We start from the raw sequence: 17,627 nt of genomic DNA, 5'->3' as shown, positions 1-17,627 counted from the left end.
TAGTTGTTCATAGATATCCGTAGCAGCTAATGTGGTTGAATGTCCACCTTTGAAACCAAACTGTTGTTGGGACAAAACATTAAATTTTTCAAAAAAACTTACTAACCTTTTATGAATGATTTTTTCAAAGATTTTAGAGAAACATGTTAAGATGGAAATAGGCCTGTATTGATCAACTTTATTTTTTGGTCCTCCTTTATGAAGGGGTATCACTCTTGCAATTTTATAGCTATCAGGGAATTTACCAATTGTCATAGATTCATTTATTATAGAAGCTAAGATTGGGCTTATGACATACTTCAATCTTTTTATTGTTTTGATAGTGATGCCATCTGGACCAGTTGCTTTTTTGTTATCTAAGCTGTTGACAATGCTTAAAATTTCCATTTCATCAGTATTTTCTAGGTGCAGGGAATTGAGAAGTCTGCCTCTCATCAGGGACAATGGATTAGAAGTGGTTTTTGGAACTTTGGCTGCAAGTGAAGGTCCCACTTGAGTAAAAGTTGACTTCTGGAACGAAGAAGCTTCAAGCTCAAGCGGCGCTGGTTCGACTCTCGGGGTGTGCGCTTGAGCAACGCATTCTTAGTAGGCTATATCCTGCTCTCCATTCAGCGGCATTTAATGGGTGGAATAATTCCCCAGCAACAAAACTTCAATAATCGGAAACTTCACTCTGTCAATCTCGGTGACCGGGTTGCGTCAGTGATTCAAAGCCTCTACAAGTAACTTATATGTAGGCTAACTACCAGGATTAAGCTCTCCAAGAAGCTTTCCCAGTCCGAGGATAAAGATTCTATCAATCAACCAACTGTTGCCAGGCAGACGCAAAAAAGTTAATAATAAGTGAATAGAGCGCTTTTACACTGTCCAAAAAGGGGAAATCTTGGAGTGGAAATTTCGATGGGTTTTAATTAGTTCTGCCCGACAGTTCAGTTGGCCAAGAAGCGTCTTTTATCAACAACTCAGTGGTTGCGCGTTCGGCTCAAGATCAAGCGGAGCTAGTTCGACTCTCAGGGTGTGCGCTTGAGCAAGACATTTCAGGACTGTTCTCCATTTTTTTTTGTTTTTCATATCTTTATCCTGAATTACGGGAAAGCAGACTTGAGCGCTATGCATCGGTGTACGCCTTCCGACGTAACCTGACCCACGCTGCAGCCGACGGCAATGTCTGTTTCTTGTTGTCTACTCTACTTATGACTTAAATTTGGTACTACCCATTACTCGAAATCGATCACTGGGTAGAGGCAATCATCGTAAAGTTTCTTGCCCAGAGAAACAACAGCAAGTGCGGGTAGTTGGAGTCGAACATGCAAGCTCTCGACTGCGAGCCCAACGCGCTAACCACTCGGCCACTGCTGAGTGGTGAATGAAATAATTTCCCGGCAACAACACTTCAACAATCCAAAAACTTCACTCTGCAAATTTCGGTAGCCGGTCCTGCGTCAAGAGCTTTTACAAGTAAGCTATTCGAAACTACCAGGAATGGCAGTGTTGGTTTGGTTTTGTATCTTTGTCCATGACAAAGTCTTTGATAGGTTATTCAGTTAGGCCTAAGTTTGTTTTCATTTGTTTTTATTTCTGACGATCACAACGATATGTTGTTTTTGTAACATTTTCTTTTTTATTTTCCCTTTATATCTTAAATTTTTCTGAAGGTGTTGCGACCGTGCCAAATTTCTTTCAACTCAATAACTTACTTCGGTCTCAAGCACGTTTTAACGTTCGCGTTTTGTCGCTTCTACCCTTTTCTCGACCTTTGCTATGCTGACGTGTATTGTTTTGATATGATGGTCAGAAATAAACACAATTGAACTGAACTGAAAAAAAAAAACAATTTATGCCAAACATAGCAGAGGTCTAGAAAAAGGTAGAAGCGACATTTTTTTTATTCCTGGTAGTTTCGCTTACTGTAGGTAGAGGCTGTTGACGCTCGGTCGGTTACCGAGATTGGCAGAGTGAAGTTTCCGATGTTGAAACGTTGTTGACGGGGATTTATTGCATTCTGTGCCACTGAATGGAGAGCAGTTCAGCAGTTCTCAAATGTGTTGCTCAAGCGCACATCCCAAGCGGCGATACAGCGCTGTTTGATCAGTTTGTTTTTTAGTTCATTTCAGTTTGTTTTTATTTCTGACCATCACAACGATGATCTTGAGTCGGTCGCGTATCTACTGAGACCAAGCAGCGCTGGTTCAACTCATGGAGAGTGCGATCAAGCTCTCAAAAATCTTTGTTAGTCCGAAAATAAAGAGTTCCACAATCAATCAATTAAACTTGCGGATGGTGATTAAATTTCTGTTTGTCGACTCCCCGATCAAAAGGAATAACACAATTATAATAAAAAGCAACACTTTCGTCATGGACCAGTTGACCAAAGCAAAGCGGCTTTCACAACAAATAAAACGAAGAGTAATTTTTTCTTTTCCACATTACACCAATTTTTCCAAACATACCCTAACTTATGAATGGTTGGGTTGTGTGGTGAAACTGGTGTGCTGACTGCTGATGGAGCTGGCTTTTAGATTTACACAATGTAGGCTACCATATCTATGATATCTTCATCGTAATGTATCATCTTCTGTTATGGGTAGTACTGGTAGATTAATTCAGTTGAGACTTTTTTTAGATTACTTGTCCCTGCAATCAGTGACATAGCCAGGAGAGAGTTTCAACCCCCCTTTGGCACGCATGTGACGTCACTATATTGAGAATGATGCCACTTAGTGGGGGCACCTTGACTTAGATAACCGCATGGTGTTTTCGGTGCCTCCATGGTGTAGTTTCCATATCAAAAAAGCGATTTGTTACGGTACCGTATATCTCCTGATGTGTACATTGAAAATATATGTGGAGCTATGCCGAAATATACTTGATTGATTGATTATGTCTTTAAAACAAAGTTTGCTTAATTTTAAACAAAACTGCATTAAAAGAGCGAGTTTTGCCAATCAATACCAAACATTCAAATATCTCAGCCAGGAATTAACAACCAGAAAACATAGAGACTTAGCTTTATTTTCGAAAAATGCTGAAGAAAACATGATATTAACTTTTTGCTATGCCACCAGACAGCACCATTTTACAGGAGTATTCAACTATTCATATCCACATTTTGTTGAAAATGCTCTCAGAATGCACTAAATTCAAAGTAATTTTTCAAAATTTTCTGGGGGAGACCCCCCAGACCCCCGCCAATGAGTGGCGTCTTAGGCGAATACGCCGTCAGGCTTTGGCTGCTGGCTGTCACAACTCTCCCAGTTTCAAAATTCCTGGCTACGCCACTGCCTAATTAACTTACTTTATTGTCACCTGGCCTTGGGTTTTCTCAAATACACGTTATTTGGCATTGTCGTTATTTTTTCTGTAGTCTTCAAGCAACTTAAGGCAATTTTATGGGTTGTCAGGCATTGTTATGTTTCGATCTATGGTCCAGCTTGTTGGCAACCAGAAGTGATAACTTGTTGTCTCATTTGCGCTTGTTGGCAACAAGATTAAGATTTAACAAACTTACAGGTAGCTTTATTTAGTGGTTATGCACTAATTGGCCTAAATTTGATTTATTTTATCAGCTATAGAATGAGGCCATGTGCATCTTTGGTTTTAAGCAATTACATTCGACAACGAAAATATCCTTATTGGACTTCTTTTTTTATCAAGTACAAGAATGTGAAAGATGACCAAAGAGGAAGATCTAATTTCAATTGGACAGTTGATACCAATAATTATCAAATTTTACGAACAGGTTGTTGGCCTTACATAAAGTATCATTGCACTAAAAGACCTTATGAAGATTTGAAAGTTCAAGACAACCTTATTACAACTTTGAAAATAATAAACTTTGGCATTCCTTGCCTTGCTTATGGTATTGGATCGTATTTTTTAGTAAAGCATAAAGAACTTGTTTATACGGACTTTGGAAATGTTTGTGTGTATTTTTTGTATGAGGAAAACTATGATTCCCAGTACTAGCTTAATAGATTATTTTTTATTGCAAGTAATAGGCCTAATAATAACAGTGGTGTTGCAACCCACACCGATGCTTTTTTACTTTTTACGGTAAATTACATAACAACACTGTAAAAAAAATCAAATATATACAATATTATCAAAGGTAACTCTGAACAAGGAAACAAACACCAAGAAAACGAGTCGATACTACCTGAGGAATATATATCATATAATGTTACTATTAACTTTGGTTTTACAGAGAAATGGATTTGATCATTTGTTGACCTAAGGGCATTTTTTTGCAAATAGTTTTATCTTTGTATGGTAAAAGATTTGGTTGATGTGACTTTAATATGGTTTATTCCCATAAGTTTGTTACAAGCACACAAAGTAAAGCGACTGAGAAAGCAACCATCCCTGTTCATGCTGCCCCAAAGATGCTTTCAAGATCAACTACTACTACTAGGATCGAAGAGAATGAGAACGTAGATAACAATAAAATGGTTTGTTATTTATTGGCTAAACACAAATCGGAGCTGGTATACAAGTTCCCCCTCCCTTGGTAACTCATGACAAAGAGGAATTGACCAAAACATGTGGATTGAAGTGTGTGAACAGTAATGCAAAGGTAAAGTAATTTCACCCTATATGTTTGGTCGAGTCCTGTCTTTGTCGTGAGTTACCAGGGGGGGGGGGGGGACTTGTATACAGCTCCCACTAATCGACTACATAATAAAAAATGTGAAAAATTATGTATAGTGTACGGTAACTGCAGACAATGAAGCATTGTTTTGGTGCAAATATATATAATACATATCCTATGAAACCAGCAAAGCCAAACAGATCCAAATACTTTTGGCACAGCTTTGCGCACTAAGAAATCAAAACCAATGTGTTCATACAAAAAAATATATAATGTAACATATAAGAAATGTTACATATATATAATTACATGTTAACTAAGTTGAACAATGAAACTACTATTTGACAGCATACATACTGGCTCCAGTAGTTTTATTAGTTAAACCTTTGCATAAGTCATGATTTAGTGTTAAAGTTCTTATTATTGTTGTCAGGTAAAACTTATTATTTAGCTCTGGTGACTAGTTTTGTTAACAAGGTTAGCATTTGGTAATCATCTGTTTTAGATCTAGAAAAATTGGTTCTATCCCATAGGATCTATATAATACTAGATCAGCGTGCACTTGTACAGTCATGCTGTTATTGAGCTAGAAAACTTGATCATATAATGTTTGCTAATCAAATGCAAAATAAACAAATTTTGCAAAGTAAGTGCCATTTGTAGATAGATAGATGTTTATTGGTATTTGAGATGTTTATTAGATGTTTATTAGATGTATTATTGTAGATCAACAACAGAAATAGCAGATCACGACTTCGGTTGAATGTGTCTGAAAAACCCATGTACAAAGAAGAATCAAGTGAAGATGATTGCAAGAGGAAGAAATCAAAGCCCAGAAAGAAGCGAAAAGTCAGTCATCGTAAACCAAAAAATAGCACACATGAGTCCAGTGACACTGAACCTATGACAAACAGCAATGGTGTAGTTTCGCAGGTACAGTATTATTTTCTCCATCATATCTTTGCCTGTACTTGTTATGTCTTGTTGGTATGAACACAGTTTTATTCTTAATTTGATTGTTTAATCAAATGTGCATTTTAATTAACAGCCATGAGTTAGAAACAAGAACTTGGGCAACTAAATTACAACATTATAAAAATATAAGAAATACACTTATAAAAAAAAAAGAAGCTTAAACTAGTATATATTGGTTCATTTCATTATTATTACATTTCATCATCATAATCCATCGTCGGTTTGTTCCCCACTAGTGGGGGTGGCCGATTGTTTCCGCGCAGCAATTGTTTTAATCCCTTTTCTCCATTTCACCCTGTCCAAATATTATTATTATTACATTTGTTTGAAACAAATGTTTTATTCATGATTATATTTCATTAGGTTGGAAGAAAACGAAAAACTGAGGCTACCAAAGAAAGCGTGAAAAAACAAAAATTGAATGTGAGTTAAAAAGTTTGTGTTTCACAGAAATTGTGCCTTCTTTAACTTTTGAAAAAATTATATGAAATAAAATTTACGGTACGGTACCAATCTTCTCTGACGTCTTTTAAACTCAGTTTCAAAATTTTTGTTGTCAATTACCTTTTTAAAGAATTATTTAGTCTGTAGACCCCTTAGCTTCCACAAAAATATTGAAAAAATTAATCCTAAATATATATATAAATTTCCTTATCTAATTCTTTGTATTTTTGAACCATAGGCATACAAAGCCGAGCAATGTGATCAAGTTTAACATCTTCAAGTTTATTATATTTACATGAACATAAAACTACGCAACAAATTAAGTATAAATATCGAACGTTTTCGACATCACAAGATGTCCTCTTCAGGAATAATATACATACAACTTAACTACATCTGAAAAAAATACAATGGTTAACTAAATCTATGACAGATCACATGATATGGTAGAAAGGCAAGGTGCGAAAAAACTAGTTAGTTTTTTCGCACCTTGCCTTTCTACCATAATATCACGTGATCTGTTTAACACCTTTTGATGCAGTTGCCTTTGATTCTCGTAGAGCCTATCGTTGAGTTTGAGCTAGTCAGAAGTACTGTGCAGTTTTTGTCTTTTTCTGTATAGATTTAGTTAACCATTGTATTTTTTTCAGATGTAGTTAAGTTGTATGCATATTATTCCTGAAGAGGACATCTTGTGATGTCGAAAACGTTCGATACTTAATTTGTTGCGTAGTTTTATGTTTCTGTAAATGTAATAAACTTGAAAATGTTAAACTTGATCATGTTGCTCGGCTTTGTATGCCTATGGTTCAACAAGACAAACTCTCTACCGAAGCTCTATCTTTGTATTTTCTTAAAAAAATCGATGCATTCATGCCAGGGTTGCAGTGGAATGCTGCCTGCATACCCAGATATCCGTATAAACTTTTTTCATTAATGTACATTTTTTTAAAAGGTGAGTAAACTTCAAAATTTTGATCCAGTGTGGTTGTGCTGTCTGGCGTGCACATGGGTTGGTATTTCCTAAATTCAGCTCTGTCCCTGCCCGTAGCAAACTCACAAAAGTGATTGTCCATTTACAATTGTACATCGTACTACTACTATACTCCCATTTGTAATTTAGTACCATGTAAAGATGTTTTCCATTTCTACACATTCCAAATATACTGTAGTAACATTCAACAGACTACTGTTTTGTATAACGGTCATTGAATAGTTGAATAGGCCTAAGAAAGCAATGAACATGAACACTTCACGAACATGAAAACAAAAATAATAGTTTATTTGAAATAATTCTCTATTTGCAATGTTTTTTTTTGTCAAATTTGTTTTTCTTGCAGCAAATGATGGTGGAAAACTTCTTGAAACAAAAAATGGTGTTAACTTAAAAACTCACTTTGACTGCACTTACTTACTACTTAGATATATGCTCCATGTGCTTTGTGAAGCACCTTACTTATACATAACATTTTTGGCTATGTATTAGTTCTGTAATCTTAAGGGACAAACTCAAGGTTCTCAAAAGTTTTGTTTTCAACATTTAATGAAATCTCGCATCACATTCTTGCGATATTTAATAAATCTAGCAACCAGAAACTCATTGCGCTGCAGCGCGATTTTTTGCATGAATGTTAATCAACTTTTCCTTAAACCGCAAAAAAATCCTACAAAAAATATTTTATGGCCAATTTTACATTATAAAACCATTTTTACCCATAAATTTATTTTTTCAAAAACAAGTTGTTGTCCATTAAAACTCGAGTGAGCTGGCTTTATTAACAATCCTGATTCACACATTATTTGTTGAAACTTTTCAAGTGACCCATGTTGAAAACCACTGATCTCATGTGGGTCCAATGTGCGTTGGTGTTTAGGTTAAATCGCAAGGAAGAGCTCAAGAAGGTGATGAGACTTCAGGAAGATCAAAAATCTCAAGACGAAAAGCCATTAGACACGTGTTAAAAAATGATGAGCTCAAAAAAGAAACAAAGGTGAATTTAAAATTAAGTTTTTCTATTGCTCGAAGTTTTGATCTCAGTATTACAACAGAAAAAATGCCCTTTTTATTTTAAAGGATTTAACATAGCTGTTGCGTTTTGATACGCATTGCGTTGAGTATTCATGAATTGCATATCTACTTCACGTTGTATTGTTCTTGTTAGGATGCAGAAAAACAAGAAGAGGAACGTAGGAAGAGATTGGAAAATCTTAAAGAAGACAAGATAGTGGAGATTGATAAATCAATGGACAACGGAATTTCTGTGCCTATTACAAAGCGCTTAGTTTTGCAAAAGAAACCATTGGTTGAGGTGAAACCACAAACGCATTCACTCATTCAAATCACTTTTTGAGTACAGTAGCCATAGACCGTTAACTTTCTGCAAAGCTGATTACTATAACAAATTAGACTGCACATATTCTAGTAGCCATTAGAAAATATTGAAAGCTTTGTATTTCATATTTTGTATTGAAATCACGCTAATTCACAAAGCACTATCATTTAGGCTCATTTGTGCATGTCAATGTGGGACGTTTCAAACGTTTCAAACAGCTATTCCATGTGGAGGCACCTTGACTTATATAACTGCATGGGTTTTTTGTTGCCTCCAAGGTTAAGCTTTCATGTCAATAAAAGTAATATTTTTTGTTCTATTTGCACATTGAAATGAATGTGAATGTGGAGCTATGCCGAAAGTAACTTGATTGATTAATTACAACGAATTCACAGCCCAGCTGTGAGAATTTAATGCAAATGAATTATCATTCTGGCCAAAAGGCCTATCTTTAGAAAAATACAACTTATTCTCAAAATATTTTTGTAGCATTATGCTCAGCCAGTTTGAGTTTCTCCGCAGGAATTTAGGAAATGATGTCATTTGTATATGTATTTTTTTCTACACATTTACATCAACATTTTATAACATCAGTTTTGCGTTACGAATATGTCAAGATGCTGCTTGATGTCAACACTAGTTGAAATCACTGTTAAGGAAACCGCTGTTTGAATGATATTTCTGATATGTTGTATCACCCTCAAAGAGATGTTTATGTTTCGTGTTGTTCAGGTTCACCCTCACATGACGATGCATTTAAAACCTCACCAAGTTGATGGAATAAAGTTTATATGGGACAACCTCATTGAAACAACAAGACAGGCTGAGAAGAAGAGCGGTGGAGGTTGCATCCTTGCCCATTGCATGGGTTTGGGGAAAACTTTGCAGGTTAGTACAACAACGTTTGAAAAGCAAGTAGTCACAAAAACTTGACCGACTTAAGCAGCAAACAAGCTATAAGCGGCATGTATGGTAATCCCGTATCATATTTGTATGATCAGAGAGTTTTTCAAACCAAACAATGGTTGTTTTGTCTCATTGTGATGCGGTACGTATTTGAGAATTACAATCAATAATAACAGTGCAGGAATTTCCCTTATTTGCAGATTATTATGAGCATTCTGGTAAGTCGGACATAAGATCTATTGCGTAACTCGTCCACTACTTTCAAATTTTAACTTTCAATTCATGATTTGATTGACTGTAGGAAACTTTATCCTCAGACTGAGAAAGCATCTTTGAGAGCTTAATCCTGACAGTTTTGCATACTTGTAGACTAGAGGCTTTGAACCACTAGGCACTAATACAGGCCCGGTCACCGAGATTGACATAGTGAAGTTTCTGCTGGTTGTTGAAGTTTTGTCTGTGAATTATTCCATCCGCTAACGCCGCTGAATGAAGAGCAGTCAATGGAATGCGTTGCTCAAGCGTACAACCCGAAAGTCGAACCAGCTCCAGTTGCTCTTGGTGTTTCTTCGTTTGTAAAGTCACGTGCTTAACCAAGTGAGCTATCATGTAATCGTGTGGCGTTTTCAATTTTGTTTTCACTTCATCAATACATTAAATCGCAGACTATTTCTATGATTCACACTGTGCTAAACAGCAAACACCTCAGCCTCAAAACTGTGTTGGTTGTTGCTCCTTTGAATACTGTGTTGAATTGGATGGACGAGCTGACCAAATGGCCACCGGATAGTCAACCTCTGACAGTAAGTGAAACCGACTGATGCCGAAAAGCTGTTTTTTCTAAAGCAAACAGAGAAACGCTTTCATTCTTTACGTTTTTAAACGTCCAAGGACATTATAACCTGAAAATAGCAGCAATTTTTCTATGAAATTAACACTGCAGTGTGTCCACCTTTTTGTTGCAGGTTTAGGCAAAGGATGTTAAACGCAGCTTTCGTTTCACTTTCTAATTACGATTGTTATTTGTTACACTGTTTAAACGGTTGTGACGAATTCTTACGAAAATCACGCACATTGTGAGTTCAATAACAGCAGCCGATGCATTCTAGAATTATTGCCTTTGGCAGCAGAAAATAGCTAGCAATCAACTCCGCTAGCAAACGCATCATTTCAGCATTGACTCAACCAGCAATGATGCCAAACTAACGTCAAATTGGGCTCTTTGAGACTGTTTTAAGATATTTTACGTTGCTTCTATGTTTTTTGATGTTGTATTTAGGAAAATAAGCGTCAGGTTTTTTTTCACGCCAACAAAGCGACATTTCTTCAACGATGTCTGAAACTGCTGCCGCACCCAGTCAACAAATTTCGTTCTTTTTACGTTGAATCACGTTTTTTAACGTTTAATCAACATCAATCGAAGACCAGACAAGTCAACGATTTCTATTGGCTGGAAAATAATACGCGTCAGCCCGCAGGCCTCTTGCGTTTCCATTGCTGTTCGAAGCTTTTCCTGATCGACCATTTTTGTTTTGCAACGTTGATTTTGCGTTAATTTTGATCGTTATTGCTAACACAATGTTTGTTGTTTCTTTCGACATCGCGCATTAAAGCGCTCAAACCAGGTTGAAAGAAACGACATTTTTATGTTGTTATAACGTTTGTGGACGTTAGAATTTCATTAAAAGAACCAGTTTTCAAGCGACTTCAACGAGCTTTGTGCCTATCTCTAACAATGTCAATATAATGAAATTGTTCTACTCGGTTGGCAAAATCTGCTCATTTCACATTGATTCAACGTCTGCATGCGTTGAATCCATGCAAAACAGACCGGGTTTTGCTAGGCTCAGTTTTTTTTTTATCACAACTGAAGCTGATTAAGCTGCTTTTCGTTGTGCTGGTGAGCAGGTGAAACAATGTTCAACCACTTTAGCTTGGGTACTTTATCAAAATATATAGTGCCCAAACTGCAGATACTAAACTCATGTTCAGCAAACGTTTCGAAAACTATACTGTTTTTCAGATAATTTAGATTTTCTTTGCCTATAAAACGTTGAATGGTAGTTTAATTAATTATACTGTTTTTATCTTCAGTGTTATTGAACACTGTCTTCTCCAATGCTGTTACTGTATCTGCTCTCGTAAATTTCTGCAAATCTATCTTTTTATTGAATTTGAAGTGAGCGTTATTTTGGTGCGTTTCAGCTTTACAACCTCAACGACTGCCCAACCACACGATCCCGCCTCCAGGTGCTGAAAGAATGGTTCGAGTCAGGAGGAGTGATGGTGATCGGTTATGATATGTTCCGTCTTCTTGCCTCTTGTCGTCGGATTAGATACAAAGCTTGGAAATTGGCTTTTGCTCAACTCTTGTTGAATCCAGGTTGGGGGCAACTTTTCGTTTTCGTTTCATCGTTTTTCAATTTTGTAAACTTTGTTGCCGAGTGCGAATAATTTTTGATCTTATCGTTATTTATTTGTTTGTGTTACTATTTTCAATAAAACTTGAGCAAAGGTTGAATTTTGATAACAGCTAGCGCTGTAGTGCTGGAGCTTTTGGTTCTGATCATTTTAATCGTTGTTTGTTCATCCTCAAAGAAATGTTTGTCTAGAAATCGCTAAACCCAGGCATGCACGAATTAGTACGAATAGTTCTTGTGCCTTTGAACAGTTCCTCTTGTGGAAGCAATATGCTATTTAAACAGATTGATTTGAACTGTAGCTGCTGGGGTCTTTTATCAGATCTAGTTTTATTTTTGCAGGTCCAGATATTATCGTTTGTGACGAAGGACACAAGTTGAAAAATTCTGAGTCAAATATTTCCTTAATCATGAGCAAAGTCAAAACAGCAAGAAGGCTAGTGCTGACCGGAACGCCTCTACAGAACAACTTGATGGAATGTAAATGTTGGAGAAATTTTTCAGTGTTTTCTGTTTCATTTTTTATGTTATTGAAAAAAAAGGATATATGTTGACAGTTCGATTCGCTGGTTGGAAATTCTTTGTCAAGCAGATTTGCTCTGGAACCTAATCAGCAATTTCATTTCCCTTTCAGACCAATGCATGGTGAACTTCGTTAAGCCTAACCTTCTTGGGTCGGTGAAGGAATTCAGAAATCGTTTTGTCAATCCAATACAAAACGGACAGCACTCCAACTCCACAGACGGTGATGTGCGTCTCATGAAGAAGAGATGCCATATCTTGCATAACATGTTACAAGGATTTGTTCAGGTAAGCTGGTGTCGTGGCGTTTAGAACTTTTGCGAAAATTCAACGAAATAAATTAAAAGTTGATCATGATAAATGGGTAAAAGTAAATTAAAAAAAAAATTAACTGTTTGAGGCGACGCGCAAGGTTTTTCGGCAAAATTGTCCCCATTTAAAATTTGAATTAAAAATGTGGAGGAATGAGTTTCCAGCCAGCAAATGTTGCCAGTTTTGCGTTGCTCGGCTTTATATCGTCAGACGTTGATACAATGAAAAATGACAGCTTTTCTATTCATGTGAGAAGCAAGGGCTGGAAGCTTGTCATCAGTGTCCTGCAAGTTTGTTTGATTATTATTTTTCAACCAATCAATATCGCCATACGTCGAACAAATGTAAGAATGAGTCATTTTATGCCTGAGCGACTTTCTACCATCAAATGAAACGACTGGATCAATTTCCTGAATGAGATTGATGTTAGAACAACGTCTTTATACGTCATTTCGACGCTCATCAGCTTCGGTCGCTGTGAAATCAGTTATTTTTCCGAGTAGCTTGCGCTTCGTGTTTCTGCTTTGCACAAGCGCATGTGCGCGTGATCGCACAATCACGCGTATTGAAACGTCAGTTCGACGTCTCCAATTGTCGTCTCAATGTTCAAACAACGTGATTTGTCGTGTCTGTTGAACGCTGTTTTTGTCTTTGTCTTCGCAGAGAAAAGATTACATGGCGCTGGCACAGTATTTGTGCGAAAAATTGGAATTCATAGTGAAGGTCCGTTTAACCCCTCTGCAAAATCGATTGTACCGCCACTACCTGGATACGCAAACGAATAGAGGTGTAAACCAACATGCTGTAAGTAAATTTAAGATATTAGATAACTTATTTGCTACACTATGGAAATTGAATGGCCATTTTCCTACCATTTAGTTATCGTTGTTGCAGACTGCCTTTGGGCAAGTTCTGCAGTTGAGGCGTTATCACATTTTCTACGTTACAAGTTGTTTTATAAACGTTTTTTTGCCGTTTTTTAATTTTGCATCAGTATCATGCTGTCGCATGTACTACATACTTAAGTTTAATATCACCAAGGAAAAAGCAATTAAGACTTTTTTTTGGTGCTCTTCGATAATACGAAATGGTGCAATTACAACTGTATGATTTTTATCAACAGCTCTTTTTGAACTAAAAAAAATTCTGTTATTGGATTGGAATTTTTTTGTCTCTTTTATTCTCTGTGTAAGGTAGGTCCAGTTTTAATCCGGTGGTATCCCCTGGTGGCAGATCTGCCTCAATCACTTTTCCATTTCGTCTCCACACTGGCCTGTTAAAAGGGTTCTCCTCTGTACTGTATTGACCCGCGGATAATTCTGAAAACGCACATAACTTTAAAGAAATAGTGTAACAAACACATAAAAAGCAAGGTAACTGCAGACATGACGTCACTGTTTCGACCTTAAGGTTTTATCAGTGCAGTAAACGTACGTTAGACTTGAACGCCTTATTAGTACAGTATATAAGCAAGTCAGCGTGGTGATTTTTCCATTTGTGGTACGCAAGGAACCACATTTAGATACTTTCTCCCACCTCAATATTGCTCAATATGCTGGAGCGGTGAGCTATGGGCAATACAACAGCAAAATGTCTGCTAACAAAATGCTATTTTTCGCGTTTGTTTGACGAGAAATTTAGAGCAGATGACTCACAAATGTATCATTTCCTGGTTTCGCTTTCTTTGCTAAAGATACTCGAATCATAAACTTGGATGTTCCAGATCGTACAAGGAGCAAAAGATACCGGTTTGTTTGCCGACTACCAGAACCTCATGCGGGTGTGGACTCATCCTAGAGTTTTGCAGCTCCACTCCAAGCGCCAGGTACTTTTCAACACAAGAAAGGCAACGTTTTATGTTCAAATTCAAACCCGCATAAGTTTTTAGCGAATATGTTGGAATCGTGAAATAAAATAAGTTTCAAAAGAATGCGACCCCATGCTTTTTGACCAAGTGCCAAAAATGTGCTGACAAACTGTCAATCCATCCCTTGCTGAGCGTTTTCATTCTTCACCTGCTTAAAAGTCACGCTGTAACCTGTAAGTGTAAGTACTGGCATTAACATCAATGTAAAAGTAATGACGTAGTTTGAAAGAAAATTTTAAAGAGGAAAAAGCAACTGTTGGAATGGACAAACGTCATTAATAGCAATTACAATGGCATTAAAACATATTTTTGGGGTGAGCAAGATTTAATTTTTGGCGGACGATTGCGCCCCTGTGGCTACGTCCTTGTGTGAAAGCCTTAAATTTGTTCCATTTAAGAATTGCACTTCACCTAAAACCATTGCCACAGGAATATTTGAATCAATTTGTGTACGACGATTCATCCGATGAAACGTCATTTGTAAGCAGCGAGGAGGAAAAAGAATGGAATTCTGAAGACGAAACGAAAAAACCTGAAGATAGCAGGTACCAAGCTGTTTTCATTTGGTTACCGAATTTAGCCATTTTTTCAGCATGTAAAGTAGCCATCAAGGAACATTCAAAGTACGGAACTGTAGTTAGTTATCGATTAGTTATTAAGTACCGTATGCAATCCAGATATTACGCGGTCAACGTTGCACAGCGTCCATATATGTCGTTTAAATGAGAATGAGCAAAGTTTTAATTTGTTTTAACAGCAAACTCGTTCTTTCTGTTATGCAGACCATTCTTTCGCTGCACATTACGCGCTATCACAGTCAGAAAATAAGTCATTTTTTATATTAAGCAAATGATGGCAGTCGTGAGTTTTCATCCGCTCATGTTGTTTGAACACTAGTTTTCGTAAAAGCCTCAAGCGACCTGCATGGATCTTTTGCAATTTTATTGCAATTGTAATAACTTTGTTAAGTGATGAGAGGCTAAATCGAAAAATATTCGTAAGTGCTGGAGGCGGAGGGTTGATGGTATCTTCTTCGATTTTCAGGAAATCTGACGAGACCGAGTCCTCGTCTGATGTCGCTGACGAAAACCCGACAATTTCGTCTTCTCAAGAGGAGGAGAGTGATGACAGTTACGATAGTTTCTCTTCACTGGAAGAGGTCCGTCCGTGGCATCATCGCCGACGCAAGAGGAGAGGAGGATACATTCTTCGAGGAGAAGACTGCGATAGCGATGATGGTGAGATAATCTATCACGGGTAGTGAGAGTCCTAGTACGGCACTCGAATGGGCGCCGGTTCAACACCGCTCAAGAGCATGTAGTTGCGTCTTTGGTAAGACACTTAAAAGCATGCCTGATGTCGCCTTCCTGTCCACTTAGTTCATATCTTTAATCACCGGACGTAAGCCTGGAATCGACACAAAAAAGAATTTGTTTCGTGACTTCATACTTGATTTTCTTGCATAATTTGACAAACAGCAGGTTGGCATCTGCAGCGATTCCGTAATAATTTGTTCTTAAATGTGTTCAATGCTTTATTTAGTGCGCCACATGAGAATGGTTGGTTCGACGTCTATTCAAAGAATGTGGCCGTGTTTTTGCATCACGCTGAGGCTACATAGGATCCTTTGCCTCCATATTCTTTTAATCTTAATCTTTGCCTATTTTTTGTCGTATCCAGGCTTACGCCCGTGGCTGAAGATTTATGTTGTGGACTGGAAGGCAAGGAAGCCAATCTTTGTGCCCACATTGAGGCATGATTTTAAATGTGTTGCCAAAAGCATCTTCAGCCTCAATACTCTTGAACGGCGTCGAACTGGCGCTTTTTGAGTGCCACACCAGGGCTCTCACCACTCGGCTATGCAGCCGACTCGCACAACTATCAAGCCTGGATACCACAAAAAGATTAAAATTGAAATTCGTTTTCATGTTTTTCGTAGAGACACGGAGGTTGGATGCTGAAGCAGAGGCACGACATGAAGCGAACAAGCTGGAGAACAACTCATGGTACTCCTCTATCCTGAAAGAATGTGACTCTGAGATTGATAATCCCGCTGCTGGAGGAAAAATCGCCGTTCTCTTCGAGATCTTGCGATTAGCTCGGGAATGTGATGACAAAGTGTAAGTGGAGTTTTCACTGAAGGTGTTGGCAGCAAAACTCGACCATAAAAAGAGTATTCACCATTTATAAACAGAGAATCTCGACTGAAGGAGATACGTTTTATTTTTAAATTTTTTAAAGCTTTCCCTCTGAGGCAAATTCCGAACTATTGTTCTGCTCCCCAACTAGCGACAAAATCAAATGACTTTAAGCTTAAAATTTTTTTTAGCGAAAACGTTTAGTTCTCAGATACTTTAGTAAGATTGACTTTAAGTTTAATATCTTAGGCACATTTGTACAGGAAAACAATCAGCTAGGTATAATTGCAGAAAAGTAATCATTTTGCATCACATCGATGTAGTTTTGGTATTTTTATGTCCCATTTTGACCGAAAACAAGACGTAAAACTTGCATGCTAGTATAGTGCAAATGTTTTTGCTCATTAAACGGCGGAGACTTAACTGATGTGAATGGCAGCCCTCTCGCTTTCTCCACCGAGCACAATTTTATGCATTTCTTTTCTCTGACCCAGCATCACATGTGTCCTTTGCACCACAGCATTTTTCAGCGTCGGTCTTCCATAACCGTTTGTTCTTTGAACAGTAAATTAAAATACAGTAGAACTCGCCTATGTAGAACACATGAAAAGACCTTCGAAAAAGTGTCATTATAGCTGAATTCTAGTGTAGTTATGAAGATCAGTAAGCATTTTAAGTCCAGAAACTTTGTGAAAGCAAGGATGCATTATTGTGCATTTGGGTGTTGTCATGAGAAGTACACTTTTTTCTGTGTTCTCGCTCCTGTACCAAGTCTTACTTTTGTCCTTGTGAAAAACATCTCAATTTATTTGCTCAAGTCCTTGACTAAAGTATCCATTTCTCCACCATATTCATTTAAATAATCACGAAGAACAAAAGCTGTTAATAAAATCATTTTTTTGCACTTTTGTTATCTCTTTAAGGTGACATCTGAATGCGTGTTCCACAGCTCAATGCTGAACTACTTTTAATGCATAATAAACGAAAGCAAATAAGACATTACACCATGCATGAAGTTTTGTTGTAGTGTAGGGGGGAATCATCAGTTACTCAAACTACACCCAAATGTCAGTACATAAAGTGCAATACAGATGTGAGATTAAGTGCTGAGCAATGAATAAT

General features: G+C 37.3%; 1 protein-coding gene across 1 annotated transcript in view; it reads left to right on the top strand.

Moving 5' to 3' along the window:
* Positions 1–4,298: 4,298 nt before the first annotated feature.
* The window catches only part of LOC145782888 (transcriptional regulator ATRX-like), a 32,189-nt gene continuing 18,860 nt past the window's right edge, over positions 4,299–17,627 (top strand). Inside the window, exons 1-15 of the mRNA XM_082594650.1 lie at positions 4,299–4,448; positions 5,315–5,521; positions 5,927–5,986; positions 7,882–7,998; positions 8,170–8,316; positions 9,073–9,228; positions 9,912–10,049; positions 11,452–11,629; positions 12,009–12,146; positions 12,301–12,476; positions 13,164–13,304; positions 14,224–14,325; positions 14,797–14,912; positions 15,412–15,605; positions 16,307–16,487. Of these exons, the coding sequence (XP_082450776.1) occupies positions 4,299–4,448; positions 5,315–5,521; positions 5,927–5,986; positions 7,882–7,998; positions 8,170–8,316; positions 9,073–9,228; positions 9,912–10,049; positions 11,452–11,629; positions 12,009–12,146; positions 12,301–12,476; positions 13,164–13,304; positions 14,224–14,325; positions 14,797–14,912; positions 15,412–15,605; positions 16,307–16,487 (2,201 nt within the window). The remainder of the gene's footprint in view (positions 4,449–5,314; positions 5,522–5,926; positions 5,987–7,881; positions 7,999–8,169; positions 8,317–9,072; positions 9,229–9,911; positions 10,050–11,451; positions 11,630–12,008; positions 12,147–12,300; positions 12,477–13,163; positions 13,305–14,223; positions 14,326–14,796; positions 14,913–15,411; positions 15,606–16,306; positions 16,488–17,627) is intronic.

Source organism: Aplidium turbinatum, chromosome 14, assembly GCF_918807975.1.
Source record: "Aplidium turbinatum chromosome 14, kaAplTurb1.1, whole genome shotgun sequence".
Classification (NCBI taxonomy): Eukaryota; Metazoa; Chordata; class Ascidiacea; order Aplousobranchia; family Polyclinidae; genus Aplidium; species Aplidium turbinatum.
Note: the sequence above shows the minus strand (reverse complement) of the source record. Positions and strands in the feature narration are given on the sequence as shown.